This window comes from Agelaius phoeniceus, chromosome 15 (genome assembly GCF_051311805.1).
Source record: "Agelaius phoeniceus isolate bAgePho1 chromosome 15, bAgePho1.hap1, whole genome shotgun sequence".
NCBI lineage: Eukaryota > Metazoa > Chordata > Aves > Passeriformes > Icteridae > Agelaius > Agelaius phoeniceus.
This window is the reverse complement of record NC_135279.1, coordinates 6,662,457-6,677,214: the sequence shown is the minus strand read 5'-3', so window position 1 is coordinate 6,677,214 and position 14,758 is coordinate 6,662,457. Positions and strand designations below refer to the sequence as shown.

The window sequence follows — 14,758 nt, the reverse complement described above, 5'->3', positions numbered from 1 at the left end:
AACCTCAGACAGCTGCAAACAGCACACGAAGCCCTGCTGGAGTTGCTTACAAGGCTTTGTTATTCAGAAGTTTATTTGAGATTATTAGCTTGTGAGATCATTTGTAAAGGAACAATCAGATATATTCAGGAAAATGAGAAGCACCTCTGCCTATGCTTACCCACTGCTGAGGCTGTAGGCGAATCTCTATGTACAAATCTGAGCACTCTAGAATAAAAACCCATTTACTCCAGGAATCTAACAGGGCTCCAGCCTACAGCAATCAGTTAAGAAGCTGGTGGGGGTTATTTTGCTGCTTTTAATATCTATTCAGCCTAAGGAAGCTTAAGTTCTTCAGCAGGGGTGAGCTGCACTGCTGCCTGGGTGTTGTTGGAGGTCGAGTCAAAGAGAACAGGATTTATGGATCTGAGGTGGTTGAAATCATTTTCCAGCCTGCTCTACCCACCCTCTGAGGGGACTCTGTCTGGTGGTGGTGGCAGCTGTGCAGCCAGGGAAGGGTGCCCAGGGATGCCCACTGTTAACTGTCTTGGAAAAGCAATGTAAGAGCAGAAAAAGAAAAAATTATTCAAAAATTAGCCGGGATGCTGAAGGAGCCGGGATGCTGAAGGCAACTGCTGGCATCCTCTTCTACTTTTCTGTGGGGGAACAAAAGGAGGTACTCAGTAAAAGAGCTCAAGGACTTCCCAAAACCCCTCTCCAGCAGTCCCCAGGACTCTGGGGCTCTTGGACACTCACCTTTGCTTGGGTTCACACGTCGACCCCAGAGAAGATCATCTCCTCTGGGTCTGGGGTGCCAGCAGCAGCACTGGGAGCAGCAGTGCCTGCAAAGGGAGCGCAGGATGTGGGTGCTGGACCCTGGGGCTGCCCCATCACCCACCCCCATCCCTCTGAGGGCAGCAGGGGGGAGCCTGCACCCAGGGCTGAGTGGGGGGCAAGGGGGGCTCATGGAAAACCCTGATTACTGCACAGCTCAGCTGCAGCTACCCACGGGGGGCTGTCGGTGTTGGGATCCCTCCAGGCCTTGACATACTGGCACTGGATGGGTGAGGGGTGCTCCCTGAAGCCTGCATGCCCACCTCTCCTAGCTCTACTCCCAAGCAGTCCATGCACATCACTCCTTCCTCCCTGGCCACCTACCGGGGCAGTCCAGCTTTTCCCGAGTTTTAGTGCCATTAATCTCGGTGCCATTTTTGTAGCAGCACCAGCAGAAGCCGCTGGAGAAGTTGCACTGCTTGGGCAGGTAGTCGCCGTTCTCATCGCACTGGGGGCGGAAGTGGCCCAGCAGATCGCTCCCAAAAGCTGCCTCTGCTTGGCACTTAGTTTGCACTAGGGCAATAGAAACGGAGGGGACACTCCATCAGCCCCCAGGCCCTTCCCCTCAGCAGGAGGTTCTGTCCACGAACAGTTAAAGGTGAACAAGCCCCTGCTCGGGGACCTTTCTGAGGCTCTTGGTCTGACCAGGGATGGAGGATTTGGGGTGGGGCTCCAGCCTTATGTTCACCCCAAATGCCCTACAGGCAGAGATGTTCTGTAATGTCCTAACAGCCACAAAACAGGGGTTCCCCACACAACAAATAGGTCCATGTGAGATATCCCGTGCCACCATCTCCCTGCCTGTGCCCAGCTCTGCAGCCCCATCCCCAGTACCTTTCTCTGCTGGGATTGTCTTGCGGTCCACAGACTGGGGGTTGTTGGCCATCAGAAACAGCAGCCACTTGTGCAGCCAGGACTCGAAGGACTGCAATGAGAAGGTCCAGCACATTAATGGGCATGGGGGAAGTTCAGCCCAGGGGAGCCATGTCCTGAGCTCTGGCTTGGACAGGGAAGGTGGTGAACACCATCCCCTCCTCTGGGTGGGAGCAGCCCAAGCCTGGCTAAGGCTTTGTTCATCCTGATAAATGTCCCTTCCCAAAGCACTCCTGGACAGGAGGCAGGTGGGACAGGATGACAGTGACAAGCACTGACCTTCCAGTCCATATGATTCATGGTGCTTCTCAGGTGCTTCAAGTTGTCCATCAGGTTGTCCTTCAGCTCCGGGAACTTCCTGCTGGGGTCTGCTTGCTGTAGAGCAACCACCACAGTGAGGGCAAAGAAAAATGAGGTGGGGGGGTGTGGGTTTGAGTTCTGCTGGTATCAGCCAGACATGCTGCAGGAGGTCAGAGCTCCCACCAGCTCTGAGCACCCTGAGGGACCCCAGACCAGCAGGGAGCAGGGGACCTTACCAGCAGCAGGTGCTTCACGATGTCCTCGGTTTTGTTGCTAGCAGGGGCCTTGAACTTAAGAGAAAAGGCAAAGGGGCACTGTGAGCACGGCAGCAAGGCCTGAGGGCAGCAGGAGTGCCAAGCAGTGGTGGACTTCTCTTACCGAAATGTCTTCAAAGGATGATGCAGGATGCAGGACATTCATGACCAGAGGTGTGTTTGCCTTGGCCATCTTCATCTTACTCACTGGCTTGGCATCTGCCGAGGAAGGAGAACTGTGAGGGGACCCAGCCGGGTTGGGTGGTCCTGGAGGGTCCTGGAGGGATTCATCCCCTCTCCCCCTCCACCTCCCAGCACTCTGGTGCCCATGGGGCTACTGACTGGCAGGCAGCTTCCTCTGCAGAGCCTCCAGCTGCAGGTTCTGGGAGGTCTTGGTCAGCTTGCTGATCTGCCCGCTCTGCTGGTACACGTAGTAGACGGTGACAGCCTGGCCGGCGATGAGCAGCGCCACCAGGATGGAGAGCGTGGAGAAGGCGGCTTTGCGCCCCAGCGCAGACCTGCGGGACACGCACAGGGAGCTCAGCCGCCCAGCGGCAGCAGGAGGTGACATCCTGCTGTCACCCCCTCCCGGCCCCAGACACTCCTGTCCCGAGGGTTTGCAGCCAGACAAATGCAAATTCCCCCATCGCAGAGAGCAGAAGTGAAACCTCAGCACCCCTCCACACCGGGAAGCGAAACCCACAGGGGGGGCGGGGGAAGGGGGGACACGGGAGGGGGACCGAAGGACACGGGACAGGGGATTTTGGGGAACGGCATCACTCTGGGCATCGCCTTCTGCGGGATGATGAAGCCACTTGGAATCTCTCTGGTCCATGGGGCAGAGGACACGACTCATTGGATGTTGTTTAAAATGTTGTGCCAGATCCCGCTGGCTGAATGTGGCGCTGTCGAGCTGCAGCGGTGCCTGACATCACCCCCTGTCCCCGCGGCCCGGGGACGAGCGGACCCTGCCCGGCGCAGGGACAAGTCCCGAGCGGGACGCGCTGCACGGGCGTCTGCCTGGTGACTGGTGACGTCACCGCTCCAGGGCTTCTGATTGGCTGCAAGTTTTGGGTGGGGTGTCCCCCGCGGGGGTTGGGACATAGGGAAGAGTTGGGACATGGGGGGGGGCAGCCCCATAAAGCCATTCGGTTCCAGGGTCCGCTCCTGCCCCATGGCCACGCCGTCATCCTGCCTGTCCCACAGCCTCTTCCCACAGAGCTGCTTCCCCCAAAGCTTCAAGCCATGGCTCCCACCCTGTGAGCCCGGCCACCCCACCGCCACGCCTTGTCCCCTTGGCCCAGCGGTGCAGTGACCCCTTTCATCCCGCTGCCACTCCGTGCCCTCCCAATCCCACAACCACCCAATTCCCCCATCCCACAGCCGCCCCATGTTCCCCTCCCACTGCCACCCCATGCTTCCCATCCCACCGCCAGACAATTCCCCCCATCCCACAGCCCCCCCGTGCCCCTGCCTTGCCTCACAGACCCTCCCACGGCCCTCTTAGCTCCACAGTGCCCCATTCACACAGCCTGCGCCCCATCTCCTGCGCCATAGTCACTCTGTGCCCCCTTGACCCGACTGAATCCCCTTCCATCCCACAACCATGCAATACCCCCCTGTTCCACGTTCTCACTGCGCCCACTTTGCCCTCCCCGTGTGCCCCATCCCCGTGTCCCCAGCAGTGGCACCTCTGGGTGTCCCCAAGGCTGAGCACACCGCTGGCGCGGTCAGAGATGAGGTCCCTCTGCTCCTCAGCCATGGCTCCGCTGGGCTCCCCGAACACAATGAGCACCCCGAGGGAGGCTTCTGGAAATACCCTCGGGTCCCCACCCCGCCCTGACACCCGGGGGGGGAGGCCAAAAAAAAAGCGCTATTGGCTGCTGGCACTTGCATCACTCGTTGTCAGGCAGAGCTCTGCTCCAGAGGTCTCCAGTTCAGAAATGATGCTGGGCACAGTCCTGAGCTCCACAGCCGCTCTGTGGGGCTTCACTGCCCACCCCACGCCACCAGCAGGTCACCGTGCCCAGCTGGTGACACCAGTGCCAGGGACCCAGAGGCCCTGGTACCCCCAGGGAGGCAGGAGGTGAGAAAAGGGGGGTGGCAGTGGGGAGGGTGAGAGGAAAGGTGTGAGGAAGGAAGTGAGGTGCAGAGCTGGGACAGGGGGGTGGGACACCTGGGGAGGACCCCCACACCAAAAGCTGAGCAGGACCCTCCGTGGGGGCACAGTGCCAGGGTACATCCCTCCTGCCTGACCCCCTCCCCTTCTGCTGGGGAAAAGCTGCACTTGGGCTCAAGCCCCTCCTTGAGGGTCACTCTGGACCCTCCCTGTGTGGGGGTTCTTGGCCAGCACTTCTCAGGCTGAGGGGACAGTGGCTAAAGGATCAAGGCTTTCGAGCCCTCCTTCCTTCTAGCATTACCCTCTTTGCTTTGCCTGCAGCAGCTTCCAGGGGCTGAACCCCCAAAGCCAAGAGAGCAGGAGCAGCCCCTCGATGTGAGCAATCCCAAAGCACCAGGGGGAGTGGGGCAATGAGGGTCTCCAGCCCCCCACAGCCCCACAAGGGCTACATGGGCAGGGGCAGCCATCCATCCCATAATGCTGATTTTGGAGGTGTTACACAATGTCCCAGAGCAGCCCAGGGGTAACAGACCCCCATGTCCATGCTGGGCCGAGGGTCACACCAAACCCAGCACCAAGCTGGCTCCAGCTTCAGGACTCAGCACAGCCATGGCCAGAGCTCAGCCAAAAGTGAAACTGCAAATGTGGAGGTGAAAGTCCTACCTCCCCCTACCTAACCAGGCACCACGGGTTACCTGGCAAACCCCCTGGGGCGAGCAGGGACATGTTTCAGAGACTCCATTTCTTTTCCTGATTCAGTGCTGAGCCTCCCAGCTGGCAGGACAGCCCTGGGAGAGCAGACAAAGGGATCATTTCAAAGCACTTTCAAAGCACTTGGTAGGGTGGGGTCTCCTGGCAGGTGCCGTTCCTAGAGGAAATGTGGTGGGATAATGCTCCTTCTTTCCTGGTGGGAAATTGCAGCCCCACACAGGGGAAGGGTTTTGGCGCCTGGAGCCTGATCCCCACCCTGCAACCCAGCTAAGAAAGGCCTGGGCACCCAGGGTTTCACACAGCACTGCCCCAGGGTGTACATCAGCCTCACCCCAGACCTGTAATAAAGCTGTGTTTAGAAACCATCAGAGGGGTTTGAAAAGAAAATAAAAAGGGAGAGGAGACTGAGAGAAAATGGAAGAAAGAGAAGTAAAAAAAGGAAGAAAAAAAAGGGGGGAGGAAGAAAGAACACAAAAGCCTTCCATACATTTTTTGTCTCTGCCCTCATGGGCACTGGGACTTTTGGGGGACACACAGGTTTTCCTAACAGCCCCAGCCCCCACTCAGCTCCTCATTTTGGGGCCACAATCCCTGTCTGGAGGTCACGCTCCTGGTGCATTCCGTGACCAGCCTCAGCCATAAGGGGAACCAGACAAAGTCTGAACAGGAACTTCACAAACAAAACCTCAGCGATTCCATGGAGCTGGGCTGGCTGTGCAAACCACAAACGTGGGTGATAACCTGGGGGTGAGGAACATCCCCTTCCCAGGCAGGCTGAGCCCCTCGAGCCCCAGCCTGGAGGAGGAATGTCAGCCCCAAGTCAGCCCCTGCTCCACACGCAGACATTTCCAGTCAGCTCTTCAGTGCTTCACACACAACTTTCTGCCCAGGGCTGTGACACCCGCTGGGTTCTCAGTCTGTGAACTGATTTTCCAGGGAAGACAAAGACACTTTCAGAGAGCAGCTTCCATCCTGTGTGACCCTCCTCACTCTCCCATCACCTGAGGCTGGCAATGAATTGTCACCACCCTGTTACCCCAAGGCTTTGTATTTGGTGCTGCCCATCAAAAACTTCACAAGCCTTTTTTGAGGACAAAAAAGCCATCTAGAGCAAGGAGTGATTTCAGGACTGATGAGGACCAGGCCAGCAGAGCAATTATTTCAGGCAGTGAGGTGGAATAACCCAGTGGGCATTCACAGGAAGCCATTCATCCCCAGCTGGGCCTTGTCTCGCAGCCCTCAGCCCCAGACCCTGCACAAAGGTTCGGGGAACAGACCCACATTTCCCACCAAGTCTGAGGTGACGCCCTCAGCAGCACAGGATCAGCCCTGGGCAAACCTGAGGGGAAAGGCTGAGCCACAGGGCTCACCAATGACCACTGACTGTGTCTGGGGAGGGAGCACAGCCCCTGAACAGCCCCATGCCCTCCACAGGATGAGCATCGCTGCTGGGGTGACACAGGGTGGGCAGGCAATCACTCAAGACAAGCCAGTTGGGTGAGGCCAGGGAGTGCCCAGAGCCAGGAGACCCATCCATGCCACTCTGACAGGAGGGCCTTTCCCTCCAGAAAGCCCCAGGACATGAGCCAGGAAGGTGCTCTTTGCTGGGGCTTTGGTTTCTCTTCCTCATTGATCATTTCCTCTTTGGGGTTATGCATCAACACAGGAAACTGCTTCAAAGACGTCAGGTCAGCTAAGAAATCAAAGCAATTTCTGCCTTTAACTGTGCAGTGAGCCCAGGCACCAGCATGCCCATGGCACAGCACTGCCAGAGCAGCACATGGCACAGGCTGGGTGTACAGCAACGCAGCTCAGCCACCCCTGTGTGCACCTGCACAGCTCCAGCTTCCAAGGATTAAGGGTTAATAGAGCAAATCCACCTTCCTGTGGAGCAGACACCTTCCCCTTTCTACATCTGGTAGAGGCTGAACCAGCCTGGACCAGGGTGGGCAGCAGAGGGAGTGAGTGGAAACACCTCCCCCTGCACTGAGAGATGAGCAGAGCCTGCTGAGTTTTTGCTGCAGCAAAGGTCCTGTGTTGGATTTCTGCTGTAGAGCTCTCCCCAGATGTGCCCCATGAAACAACCATGGTGATGTCCCCTGGGAGAGAGTAACTCACAGGGAACACACAGAATCACCAGGCTGGAAGAGACCTTTAAGATCATCAAGTCTAAGCCAGCCCTAACACCTAACACTCATGGCACTGAGTGCTACATCCAATCTTGCACTTACTGTGGCTTTTCGTCGTGTAAAAACCATGACTAACAAAATAACCCAACACCAACCAACCAGCAAAACTGCAACAAACAACTAAAAACCCCACTAGCAGGAGGGAACCTGAAACCCTGCCTGCTTGATCTGCCACATGCCCTCAGACATGCCACGCCTGCGTGGCCAACAAGAACAGCAGCAGCTTTCACTGCATGCAAAGTGTATCAAAAACCAGAGTGGAGCTGTTGGTAACAGTGCCCCATTCCCTGCTCTCTCCTCTGCCCTGCCCACTCCTTCAGCTCCATGTTGGCTGAGCTGCTTCTGGTTTCATGTTTTTGACACCTTCTCCTTGTGGAGTTTAACCACCACTTTAAGGACAGGAAAAGTGATCTGAATGGCAAATGGTGCACATTTAAGACAGTAAGGGAAGTTTGTTCTAATATTTTCCATGGCCACATATAAAATAACAAATAAAACACTATGGCTGCGCCAAAGGAAATGCCGGCTTAGGAACAGAAATCCAGGCAGAGAGGACTTTTTCCACAGAAAAGGGAAGTGATGCATTAAGCAACATTTTGCAGAAAATCCAGCAGCAGTTGCTCGTTCCCAGCCCAGCTTTCTTTTCCAGGAGATGCAAGAGGTCATGACTCATTTTAAAAGCAGCCTTACTACATGAAGCCCAAGACCCCTGTGGCTTTGGATCAACCAGCCCGGCTCCCCTCCAAGCCAGAGGCCTCGTTCCATAGCACAAGCCATCAGTGGATGGAATTACCTGAAGCCCCTTGGCTTCTGAGCACACCCCAGTAAGAAAACACAGAGTTAAACAGAGGTTTAAGAGAGCTTTAATAACAGAAGGTGCTGCGCTGGTTACAGACGACGTCCACGGCGCCCACCCTTCCTGCGAGTGCTGTCGGAGGGGATGGGGGTGACATCCTCTGCAGGGAGAGAATCCAGAACACAGTTACCTTCCAGAGGCACCCCTAGAAACCACCTGGGCACAGCCATCACCCAACACCTCAGCACCTGGATGCCACAACAGCTGCACGTGTGCAGAAGGAACTCTCCATGAAGGTATTTGGGAACTTGCCACAGGATGGGTATCCAGGGCTTTGAAGCTGTGCAAGCAAAAATTCCCCATCTCCCATCCCACTCAAACCAAGCAGCCACAGCAGTTCAGAATAAACACAGGATGCTTGCAGAATTTTCAGCACAACCACCACCACTCCGTCTTGTGATTTCCCCACAAAGTTCAGGACTCTCCCTACAACAGCTGGAGAACTCCATTATTACTGAGTCACCAAGACCAACAAGGTATTTTTAGGTGACAGAACAGCCATATGACATCAGAGGAGGAGCAGCAACCTGCTCCAAGCTGGGGTTTGCTCTGCACACAGAAACCTGGGTTCTGAGTGCTGCTCTCACCACCTACTGGTCAATTTAAGGATCTGTTTACATGAAATCCTTTCATCGATGCCATCTAAGCGGCCATGAAGAAAGTCCCCAAGTTAAGACCAAGCAGAGCAATCAATCATTTCACTAAATAATCCCTTTTTCCCTCACTCACCAATGCGGCCAATCTTCATTCCAGAGCGAGCCAGAGCTCTCAGGGCTGACTGAGCACCAGGTCCAGGAGTCTTGGTCCTGGAGGAGAGTCAGAACCAACAACCTCTTTAATGACCCAGAAACTGAACACAGTTTACAAACAGCCAGGAATATGAAAGGCACACTTTCCCCATGCCAAACCACTCTCCTGGTGTTCCACACCCATTCACCATCAGCCCCACAGCCATGTCCCCATCGGTGTCCCAGCCCTCCTGCTTTACCTGTTGCCCCCAGTTGCACGCAGCTTGATGTGCAGGGCAGTGATGCCCAGCTCCTTGCACCTCTGGGCAACGTCCTGGGCTGCCAGCATGGCTGCGTAGGGAGAGGACTCATCTCTGTCTGCCTTCACCTTCATCCCACCGGTAACACGGCAGATGGTTTCCCTACAGAAGGAAAAGGTGATGCTCAAAAGAAAGCCATTCCTTGTTCTTCCCCCAAGCCAGAACTTATTATTTTTAATGTTAACAGATCAATAAGCCACACAGTACTCTGAACACCATCTTGATCAGAAGAGCTCACCAAGCCACCCAGTTCATGTATATGCACCATGCATGAAGCTCAGCACTGCAGGGAGGTGATGCCTGTCCCATACTCACTTGCCAGACAGATCGGTCACATGGACAAAAGTGTCATTGAAGGAGGCAAAGATGTGGCAGACGCCAAACACATTCTCTCCTTCAGCAACCTGGGGTCCCAAGCTGATGACCTGCTCTTCCTTCTTCTCCTTGCCCTTACGAGGTGCCATTTCTGAACAACAAAAGAGATGTATGAGTGTTGGTAGTTTCTCGGTATTGTTAAAGAATTTTATGAAATTCCTGCTATTTCAACCTTTTACCAAGCAAGAAAAAATGAGTTATCACTGGCAAAACACAGGTACCTTTCTTATAAACCCCATAGTTCCGAGCTTTGCTGTATCCTGGCACACAGGTCATCATCTACAGCTGTTTAGTGGAGTCTCTCCTGCTGCACTACATGGCAGCTGATGTCCCCAAGTCCCACCACAACAGTGCACAAGGGAGCTCATTTCCTTGATAACCAGCAATACTGAGCATTTCCCCTTATTTATGTGGGTTTATGGAAAGAAAACACCAAACCAAACAATTACACAGACCCGGTATTGTCAGTAAGCCGCGAGTCTGCAGACATTTAAGTACCAGCTTGGATTCTTCCATGTTACTGGTCTCCCAACCACATCCTTGGGACTAGCCCAGCTAAGTCTCCTGCTCCCGAAGCCCATCCCCAGCGATGGGAGACAGCAGGGGCAGCACTCGGCCGTGCTCGGTTTGATGGCCGCGGATCCTGGGCATCTGCTCCCAAGCACTGAAAAACGGTTCCCTATTGCCCTCTCCTGCCAAACTCCTGCTACAGCCGGCGCCCTGCACAAGGGAGATGTCCGGCCACTGCACCGAGGTACTCAACCCAAACACAATCCACGATCACCCTCGGCCGTGCCCTCTCCACCAACTGCCCCGGGCACTGTAACATCGATTTACAGCGGTGTCTGCGCGGCCACTTCGATAGCACCACATCCCCTCCTCGACACATCCATGGCGCACGGGCTCCACGGACAGCGCTCTCCCCAGCCCAGCGAGGCCCACACGGAGCACGCAGCGCACACGCTGTACCGCCGGCATCGAGCTGCAGGCGACGAACGCGCCGCGTTTCGCCGCGGCCCCGACCGCTGAGGGTCCGGGGGAGGGCCGGCCTGGGGCCCAGCAGCCCCAGCCGGGCGCTCCGCTACTCCAGCCCGCGGTTCTCCCGCGGCCCATGGCCCCGCTCCGCCGGGCGCGCCTCCCCCGCGCCCAGCGCGCTGCCCCGCGCAGCCCCGGTCCCGCGAGGGCGGGCGGCGGGCGCGGAGGCGGCGGCGAGGCGCGGGCGGGCGGATGGCGGCGGATACGGCGCGGCCCGGACTCACCTGCCCGTCTGCTCCGGCGGCTGCCGCGGAAAGGAAGCAGCGGGGTCAGGGGGCGTGGGTCACCGCCTCACCCGGAAGGGATGGCGGGAGGCGGCGTGTCCGCTGCCGCAGGCGCAGGGCTGTGTCCCCATCCCTGTCCCGATCCTGCCGGGCCGGGCCAAACCGTGACCGTCCCTCCCGAGGCCGGGCCGGGCCGGTCTCGTCTCCCCGGGATGGCGCGGCCGCCTCTCCCCGCACACAATAATTATTCCGCCGGCCCGACCTCCCCAAGATGGCGGTGGCCTCCCCCCGGCTTCCTCCCCAAGATGGCGGCGGGTTCGGGGCCTGTTTGCGCTCCAGACGGAGCCAGCCCGGGAGAGCTTTGGAAACGAACCGGTTTAAAAAACAACTGGAGGGAAATGGGTGTAATTCCAGCAAGCATCCTGCTTCCCCCCGGCTCAGCTAGAGCCGGGTTGGGGCGCAGGCCTTTCCCCCTTGCTCCCCTGTCGGGGGCGAGCATGGTGAGGGGTCCTGGGGATCTGCAGGCAGCTGCTTGTCCCCGTCGGAGCCCTGACTGCGAAGAGCTGGTGGGGAATTCAGCCACAGGGGGATGTATGTGGTGGTTTAATATGTGTGAGTGGCATATTTTCGTTAAGGGGCTAATGGGAGACGTTTCAGTTGCGGTGAGTCGCTCAGGAGCTCTGGCAGCGGATGGGAGAAGCAGAGACTGCAGCTGTGAACTGTGAGTGATGGTGCAGGAACACCTCCCTGAGCTGTGTTGGAGGGGCTTTGTTCAACCTCAACAAAAAGAATGTCAGTTTGTAAAATTTTACATAAAGGTGGTCCAGCAAGACAATATTTTCTGTTTCCAAGTGATTTAAAAAGTGCTTAGGAGAGTAAGGATGGGGAACACCAAAAACCTTCAGAACAGAGGCACGACAAAATTGAATTTATAGTGCTGATGAAATGCATCCTGGGCATGATCCTGCACTGCTTCCAGCTGCTCCACCTGGTGCTGGGCTGCCTCTGGGAAACAGAGAGCTCTGAGCCACATGGGCTGGAGTGTGAGTGACAGAGCAGGAGCAGCCGTGGGTCCCTCCCTGGGAACGCCTGACAGAGCTTCAGATCTGTGCCCAGAGCTGTGCTCAGAGCTGGGCTGGTGGAGGAGAAGCAGCTGGACAAGGGAGGCTCCTTGTAAGAGCACTGCTAGCGAGGCTGCGCAGTCCAAAGGCCTGGAAACATCGCAGGGAGGGTCCAGCACCTCTGTTTGACTGAGAATATTTGGTGCTGGCCCATCAGAAACTTCTGCCTCCATTCTCATGTCCATCTCCTCTGCAGCTGTGGGGTGCTACATGTTTTTAGGGTGGCATCCACTTGCCCATATTGCTCATCCAGATTTCCCATACATTTTCCTTTCTCTGGCCAAGCATTCCAGGATGCAAACCTCTGGGCTGCCAGCAGGAAAAAGAGATTTGATCCTTAAGGCTCCCTGTCCCTGTGCACCGCCCCCACCCATGCTGGGATTTTTCCCTGGGAAAACTCTCTGTGCTCAGGGATGCCACTGTAACCCGAGTCTTGACCCTGTGAACACCTTCACTTGCTCCTGTGCTCGATACACTTTTGCCACTGCATCAGGGATCTTCCTGTTTGGATATTGAAGGAGAGGCTTTTAAAATACACACTGGCAGAGCTGCTGTAATTCCAGCCGGGAGCTCCGGTGGCAGCGGCTGTGGCCTGATTTGGAGTAAAGGGGAAGGAAAGAGTCAGCAGCAGAGGTCAGCCTCTGTCAGGGCATGTGTGCTGTGGGCGCCCTGTCTGAGGAGGAGCCTGAGGCTGGTGAGGGGTGCCCAGGCAGCCAGGCAGGCTGGGTTTGTCCCCACGGAGCCAGGTGTGCTGCTCTACCTGTGACAATCCTCCAAAAGAACGAGCCTATGGATATTCCCCTGGAACAGATGCAAGCCAGAGGCAAAGAGATGAGCCTCAACTTATGGGCAACAGGCTGAAATAACCATATGAGCTGCTAAAAGAATTAACCCACTGGTTCAAAATCCCCTGCTGCCCTCAGCCCCAAAGTTGCTGGGAGACAGACTGCTCCCGATCCCTCCAGCCTCTGGGCAGGATGGAGCTTTCTCCACTCCCTGGGACACATTCTTCCCTTTCACTTTGACTTGCACTAGTTCTGATGTGTCTTCAAGGGAGCTGCCTGCCCTGCAAAATGTTCCTGGGGCTCGAATACCAGCTCCACTGCATCAGGGATCTTCCTGTTTGAATACTGAAGGCCGTCCTGCTGCTGAGGACAGCGCTGAGAGCGTTCCCTGGCTGGGATGAGAAGGGAGGGGCTTCCAGCAGGGGCTGCAAGGATTGCGTCCTCCAGCCTGGCTGGGAAGGATGCTCAGGCCACTGTGGGGTTAGTGCCAGAGATGATGTGTATTTGCTTTGAGAAATCCCCCAGATTTAGTTCCTTAATGGGTAATTAACATTCCAGCTGCTCCGTGGTAATAGCCTCTCCAGCCCATGGGAAACCCACAGACACGGTGACGCTGCAGGCGGATTTCATAACTCAGCTGGTGACTAAACAAAAAGGGCAGGCAAACAGGAATGCTGCTCCTAACATCTTCTCCTGCCGGGCTTTGGCCTTGGAGTAAACTGGTTCAGGCTGAGTGGGGTCAGTGGGAGGTGAGTGGCCTGACCTGCGAAGGCCCCAGCTCTGGGCTTCCCACAAGAAGGAATTTTTGGTGCTCAGCTATCACTGTCTTCATGGCTGTGACCTGTTCCCATGAGCCATGGACCAGTGGCCTTACTGGTGGCCCTGAAACAGAGACTGAAACTGGAAGAGGCCAAAATTCCCCCTGCAGCAGGCTGAACCCCAGCTGTCTGCCTGATAGGGAGCAGAGTCTGCAGTAGGCTCTCTAACAGACCCCTCAGGATGGCATATCTCCTCTAACAGCTATGGCAAAGAGACATTCAGGGTCCCAATTGCATCATTCACAGGTGAAAAAAAAAACTCAAACTTTTCCATTTGCTTTTAATGCCATTTTTAGTTTCAAGAAGGGCAGTTGGTGCATGCACACATGTAAAATGATGTGGCAGAAACAGGCGTAGGAAGATTAAAACAGAAATCTCCAATGCTGAAGTTAAAGCACTTAAGGAATTGGCAGAGACTTCAAGAGCGAGTTTCTGGTCCTAATGAAGTTGGTGGAAGTGCTGCCATGGACTTCAAGGGGACCATAATGTGGTTGTAACTCAGTAGGGAGCTGGAAGTGTTGATTAATAAATTGGAAACAATGCAGAGGAAAGCCGCTGAACTGCTTTCTGACAGATGTGCTGAAGAAGAGCCTGTAGCTTAAAGCACGCAGGAAAGGAATTGGTTTCCTTTGTGTTTGCAAACAGAAGACAGGCAAGAAAAAAAAGCTACCTGATGCTCATGTAAAATGGCAAAGCTGGTATTAATAAATCCCAATGCCTTTCTGAGCAGCTTTCTGTTTCCACTGAGTCGTTTTTTCTTAAAAAAAAAAAAAGGAAAAAAAAAGGTATTCACAAATGCCAGACCTAGAATTCAACAAATTCCTTTTTCTCAGAAGAAATTATTCAGTGGAAAACTTTACCGCTTGAGACTGTGGATTCTGCAGATTGTTCTTGGAGTTTGGTGCGTGCCTTTGATTACTCATTGCTGGCTTTTTGCTCAATGATTTGTGCATGAATCTCCTCTGGCGGAGGTTAGCATGGCCTCAGAATGCTGTTCCCAGGGGAGATACTTTTTTCAGGCTGAGTTTGCAAATCATTTAAGGCTGAAAAAAAAAAAAAATCCCTTTAATACTCTTTACAGCAGTTCACAGTTGAAAAACTTGCTGTTTGTCCCTTTTTGTTTTCTGAGCTTTCAAGTAATTTTGGCATTTGCAAAATATTCAGGGATCTTCAGAGAAAATGCTTGTGAGGGAAGTGAAATGTTTAAGGATAAGAAGTCTTTGACTTCAATGAACAC

General features: G+C 55.1%; 2 protein-coding genes across 3 annotated transcripts; both read right to left on the bottom strand.

The window, feature by feature from the left end:
- Window positions 1-37: 37 nt before the first annotated feature.
- Window positions 38-4,072, bottom strand: CD74 (CD74 molecule). 2 transcript variants are annotated; one of them, XM_054642776.2, is made up of 9 exons: window positions 3,932-4,072; window positions 2,583-2,758; window positions 2,365-2,459; window positions 2,223-2,276; window positions 1,966-2,061; window positions 1,648-1,738; window positions 1,138-1,326; window positions 736-821; window positions 38-635 (listed from the first exon to the last, which is right to left on the bottom strand). In XM_054642776.2, the coding sequence occupies exons 1-8, from the start codon at window positions 4,000-4,002 to the stop codon at window positions 748-750; spliced, it is 846 nt and encodes a 281-aa protein (XP_054498751.2). In that variant the 5' UTR covers window positions 4,003-4,072; the 3' UTR covers window positions 38-635; window positions 736-747. The 2 variants fall into 2 exon arrangements, with proteins under 2 accessions (XP_054498751.2, XP_054498752.2); XM_054642777.2 differs by lacking the exon at window positions 1,138-1,326.
- Window positions 4,073-8,106: 4,034 nt separating this feature from the next.
- Window positions 8,107-10,994, bottom strand: RPS14 (ribosomal protein S14). The gene is made up of 5 exons (XM_054642778.2): window positions 10,798-10,994; window positions 9,479-9,629; window positions 9,104-9,265; window positions 8,845-8,921; window positions 8,107-8,215 (listed from the first exon to the last, which is right to left on the bottom strand). Exons 2-5 carry the CDS (start codon window positions 9,625-9,627, stop codon window positions 8,148-8,150), a joined length of 456 nt encoding a protein of 151 aa, XP_054498753.1. The 5' UTR covers window positions 9,628-9,629; window positions 10,798-10,994; the 3' UTR covers window positions 8,107-8,147.
- Window positions 10,995-14,758: the final 3,764 nt, after the last annotated feature.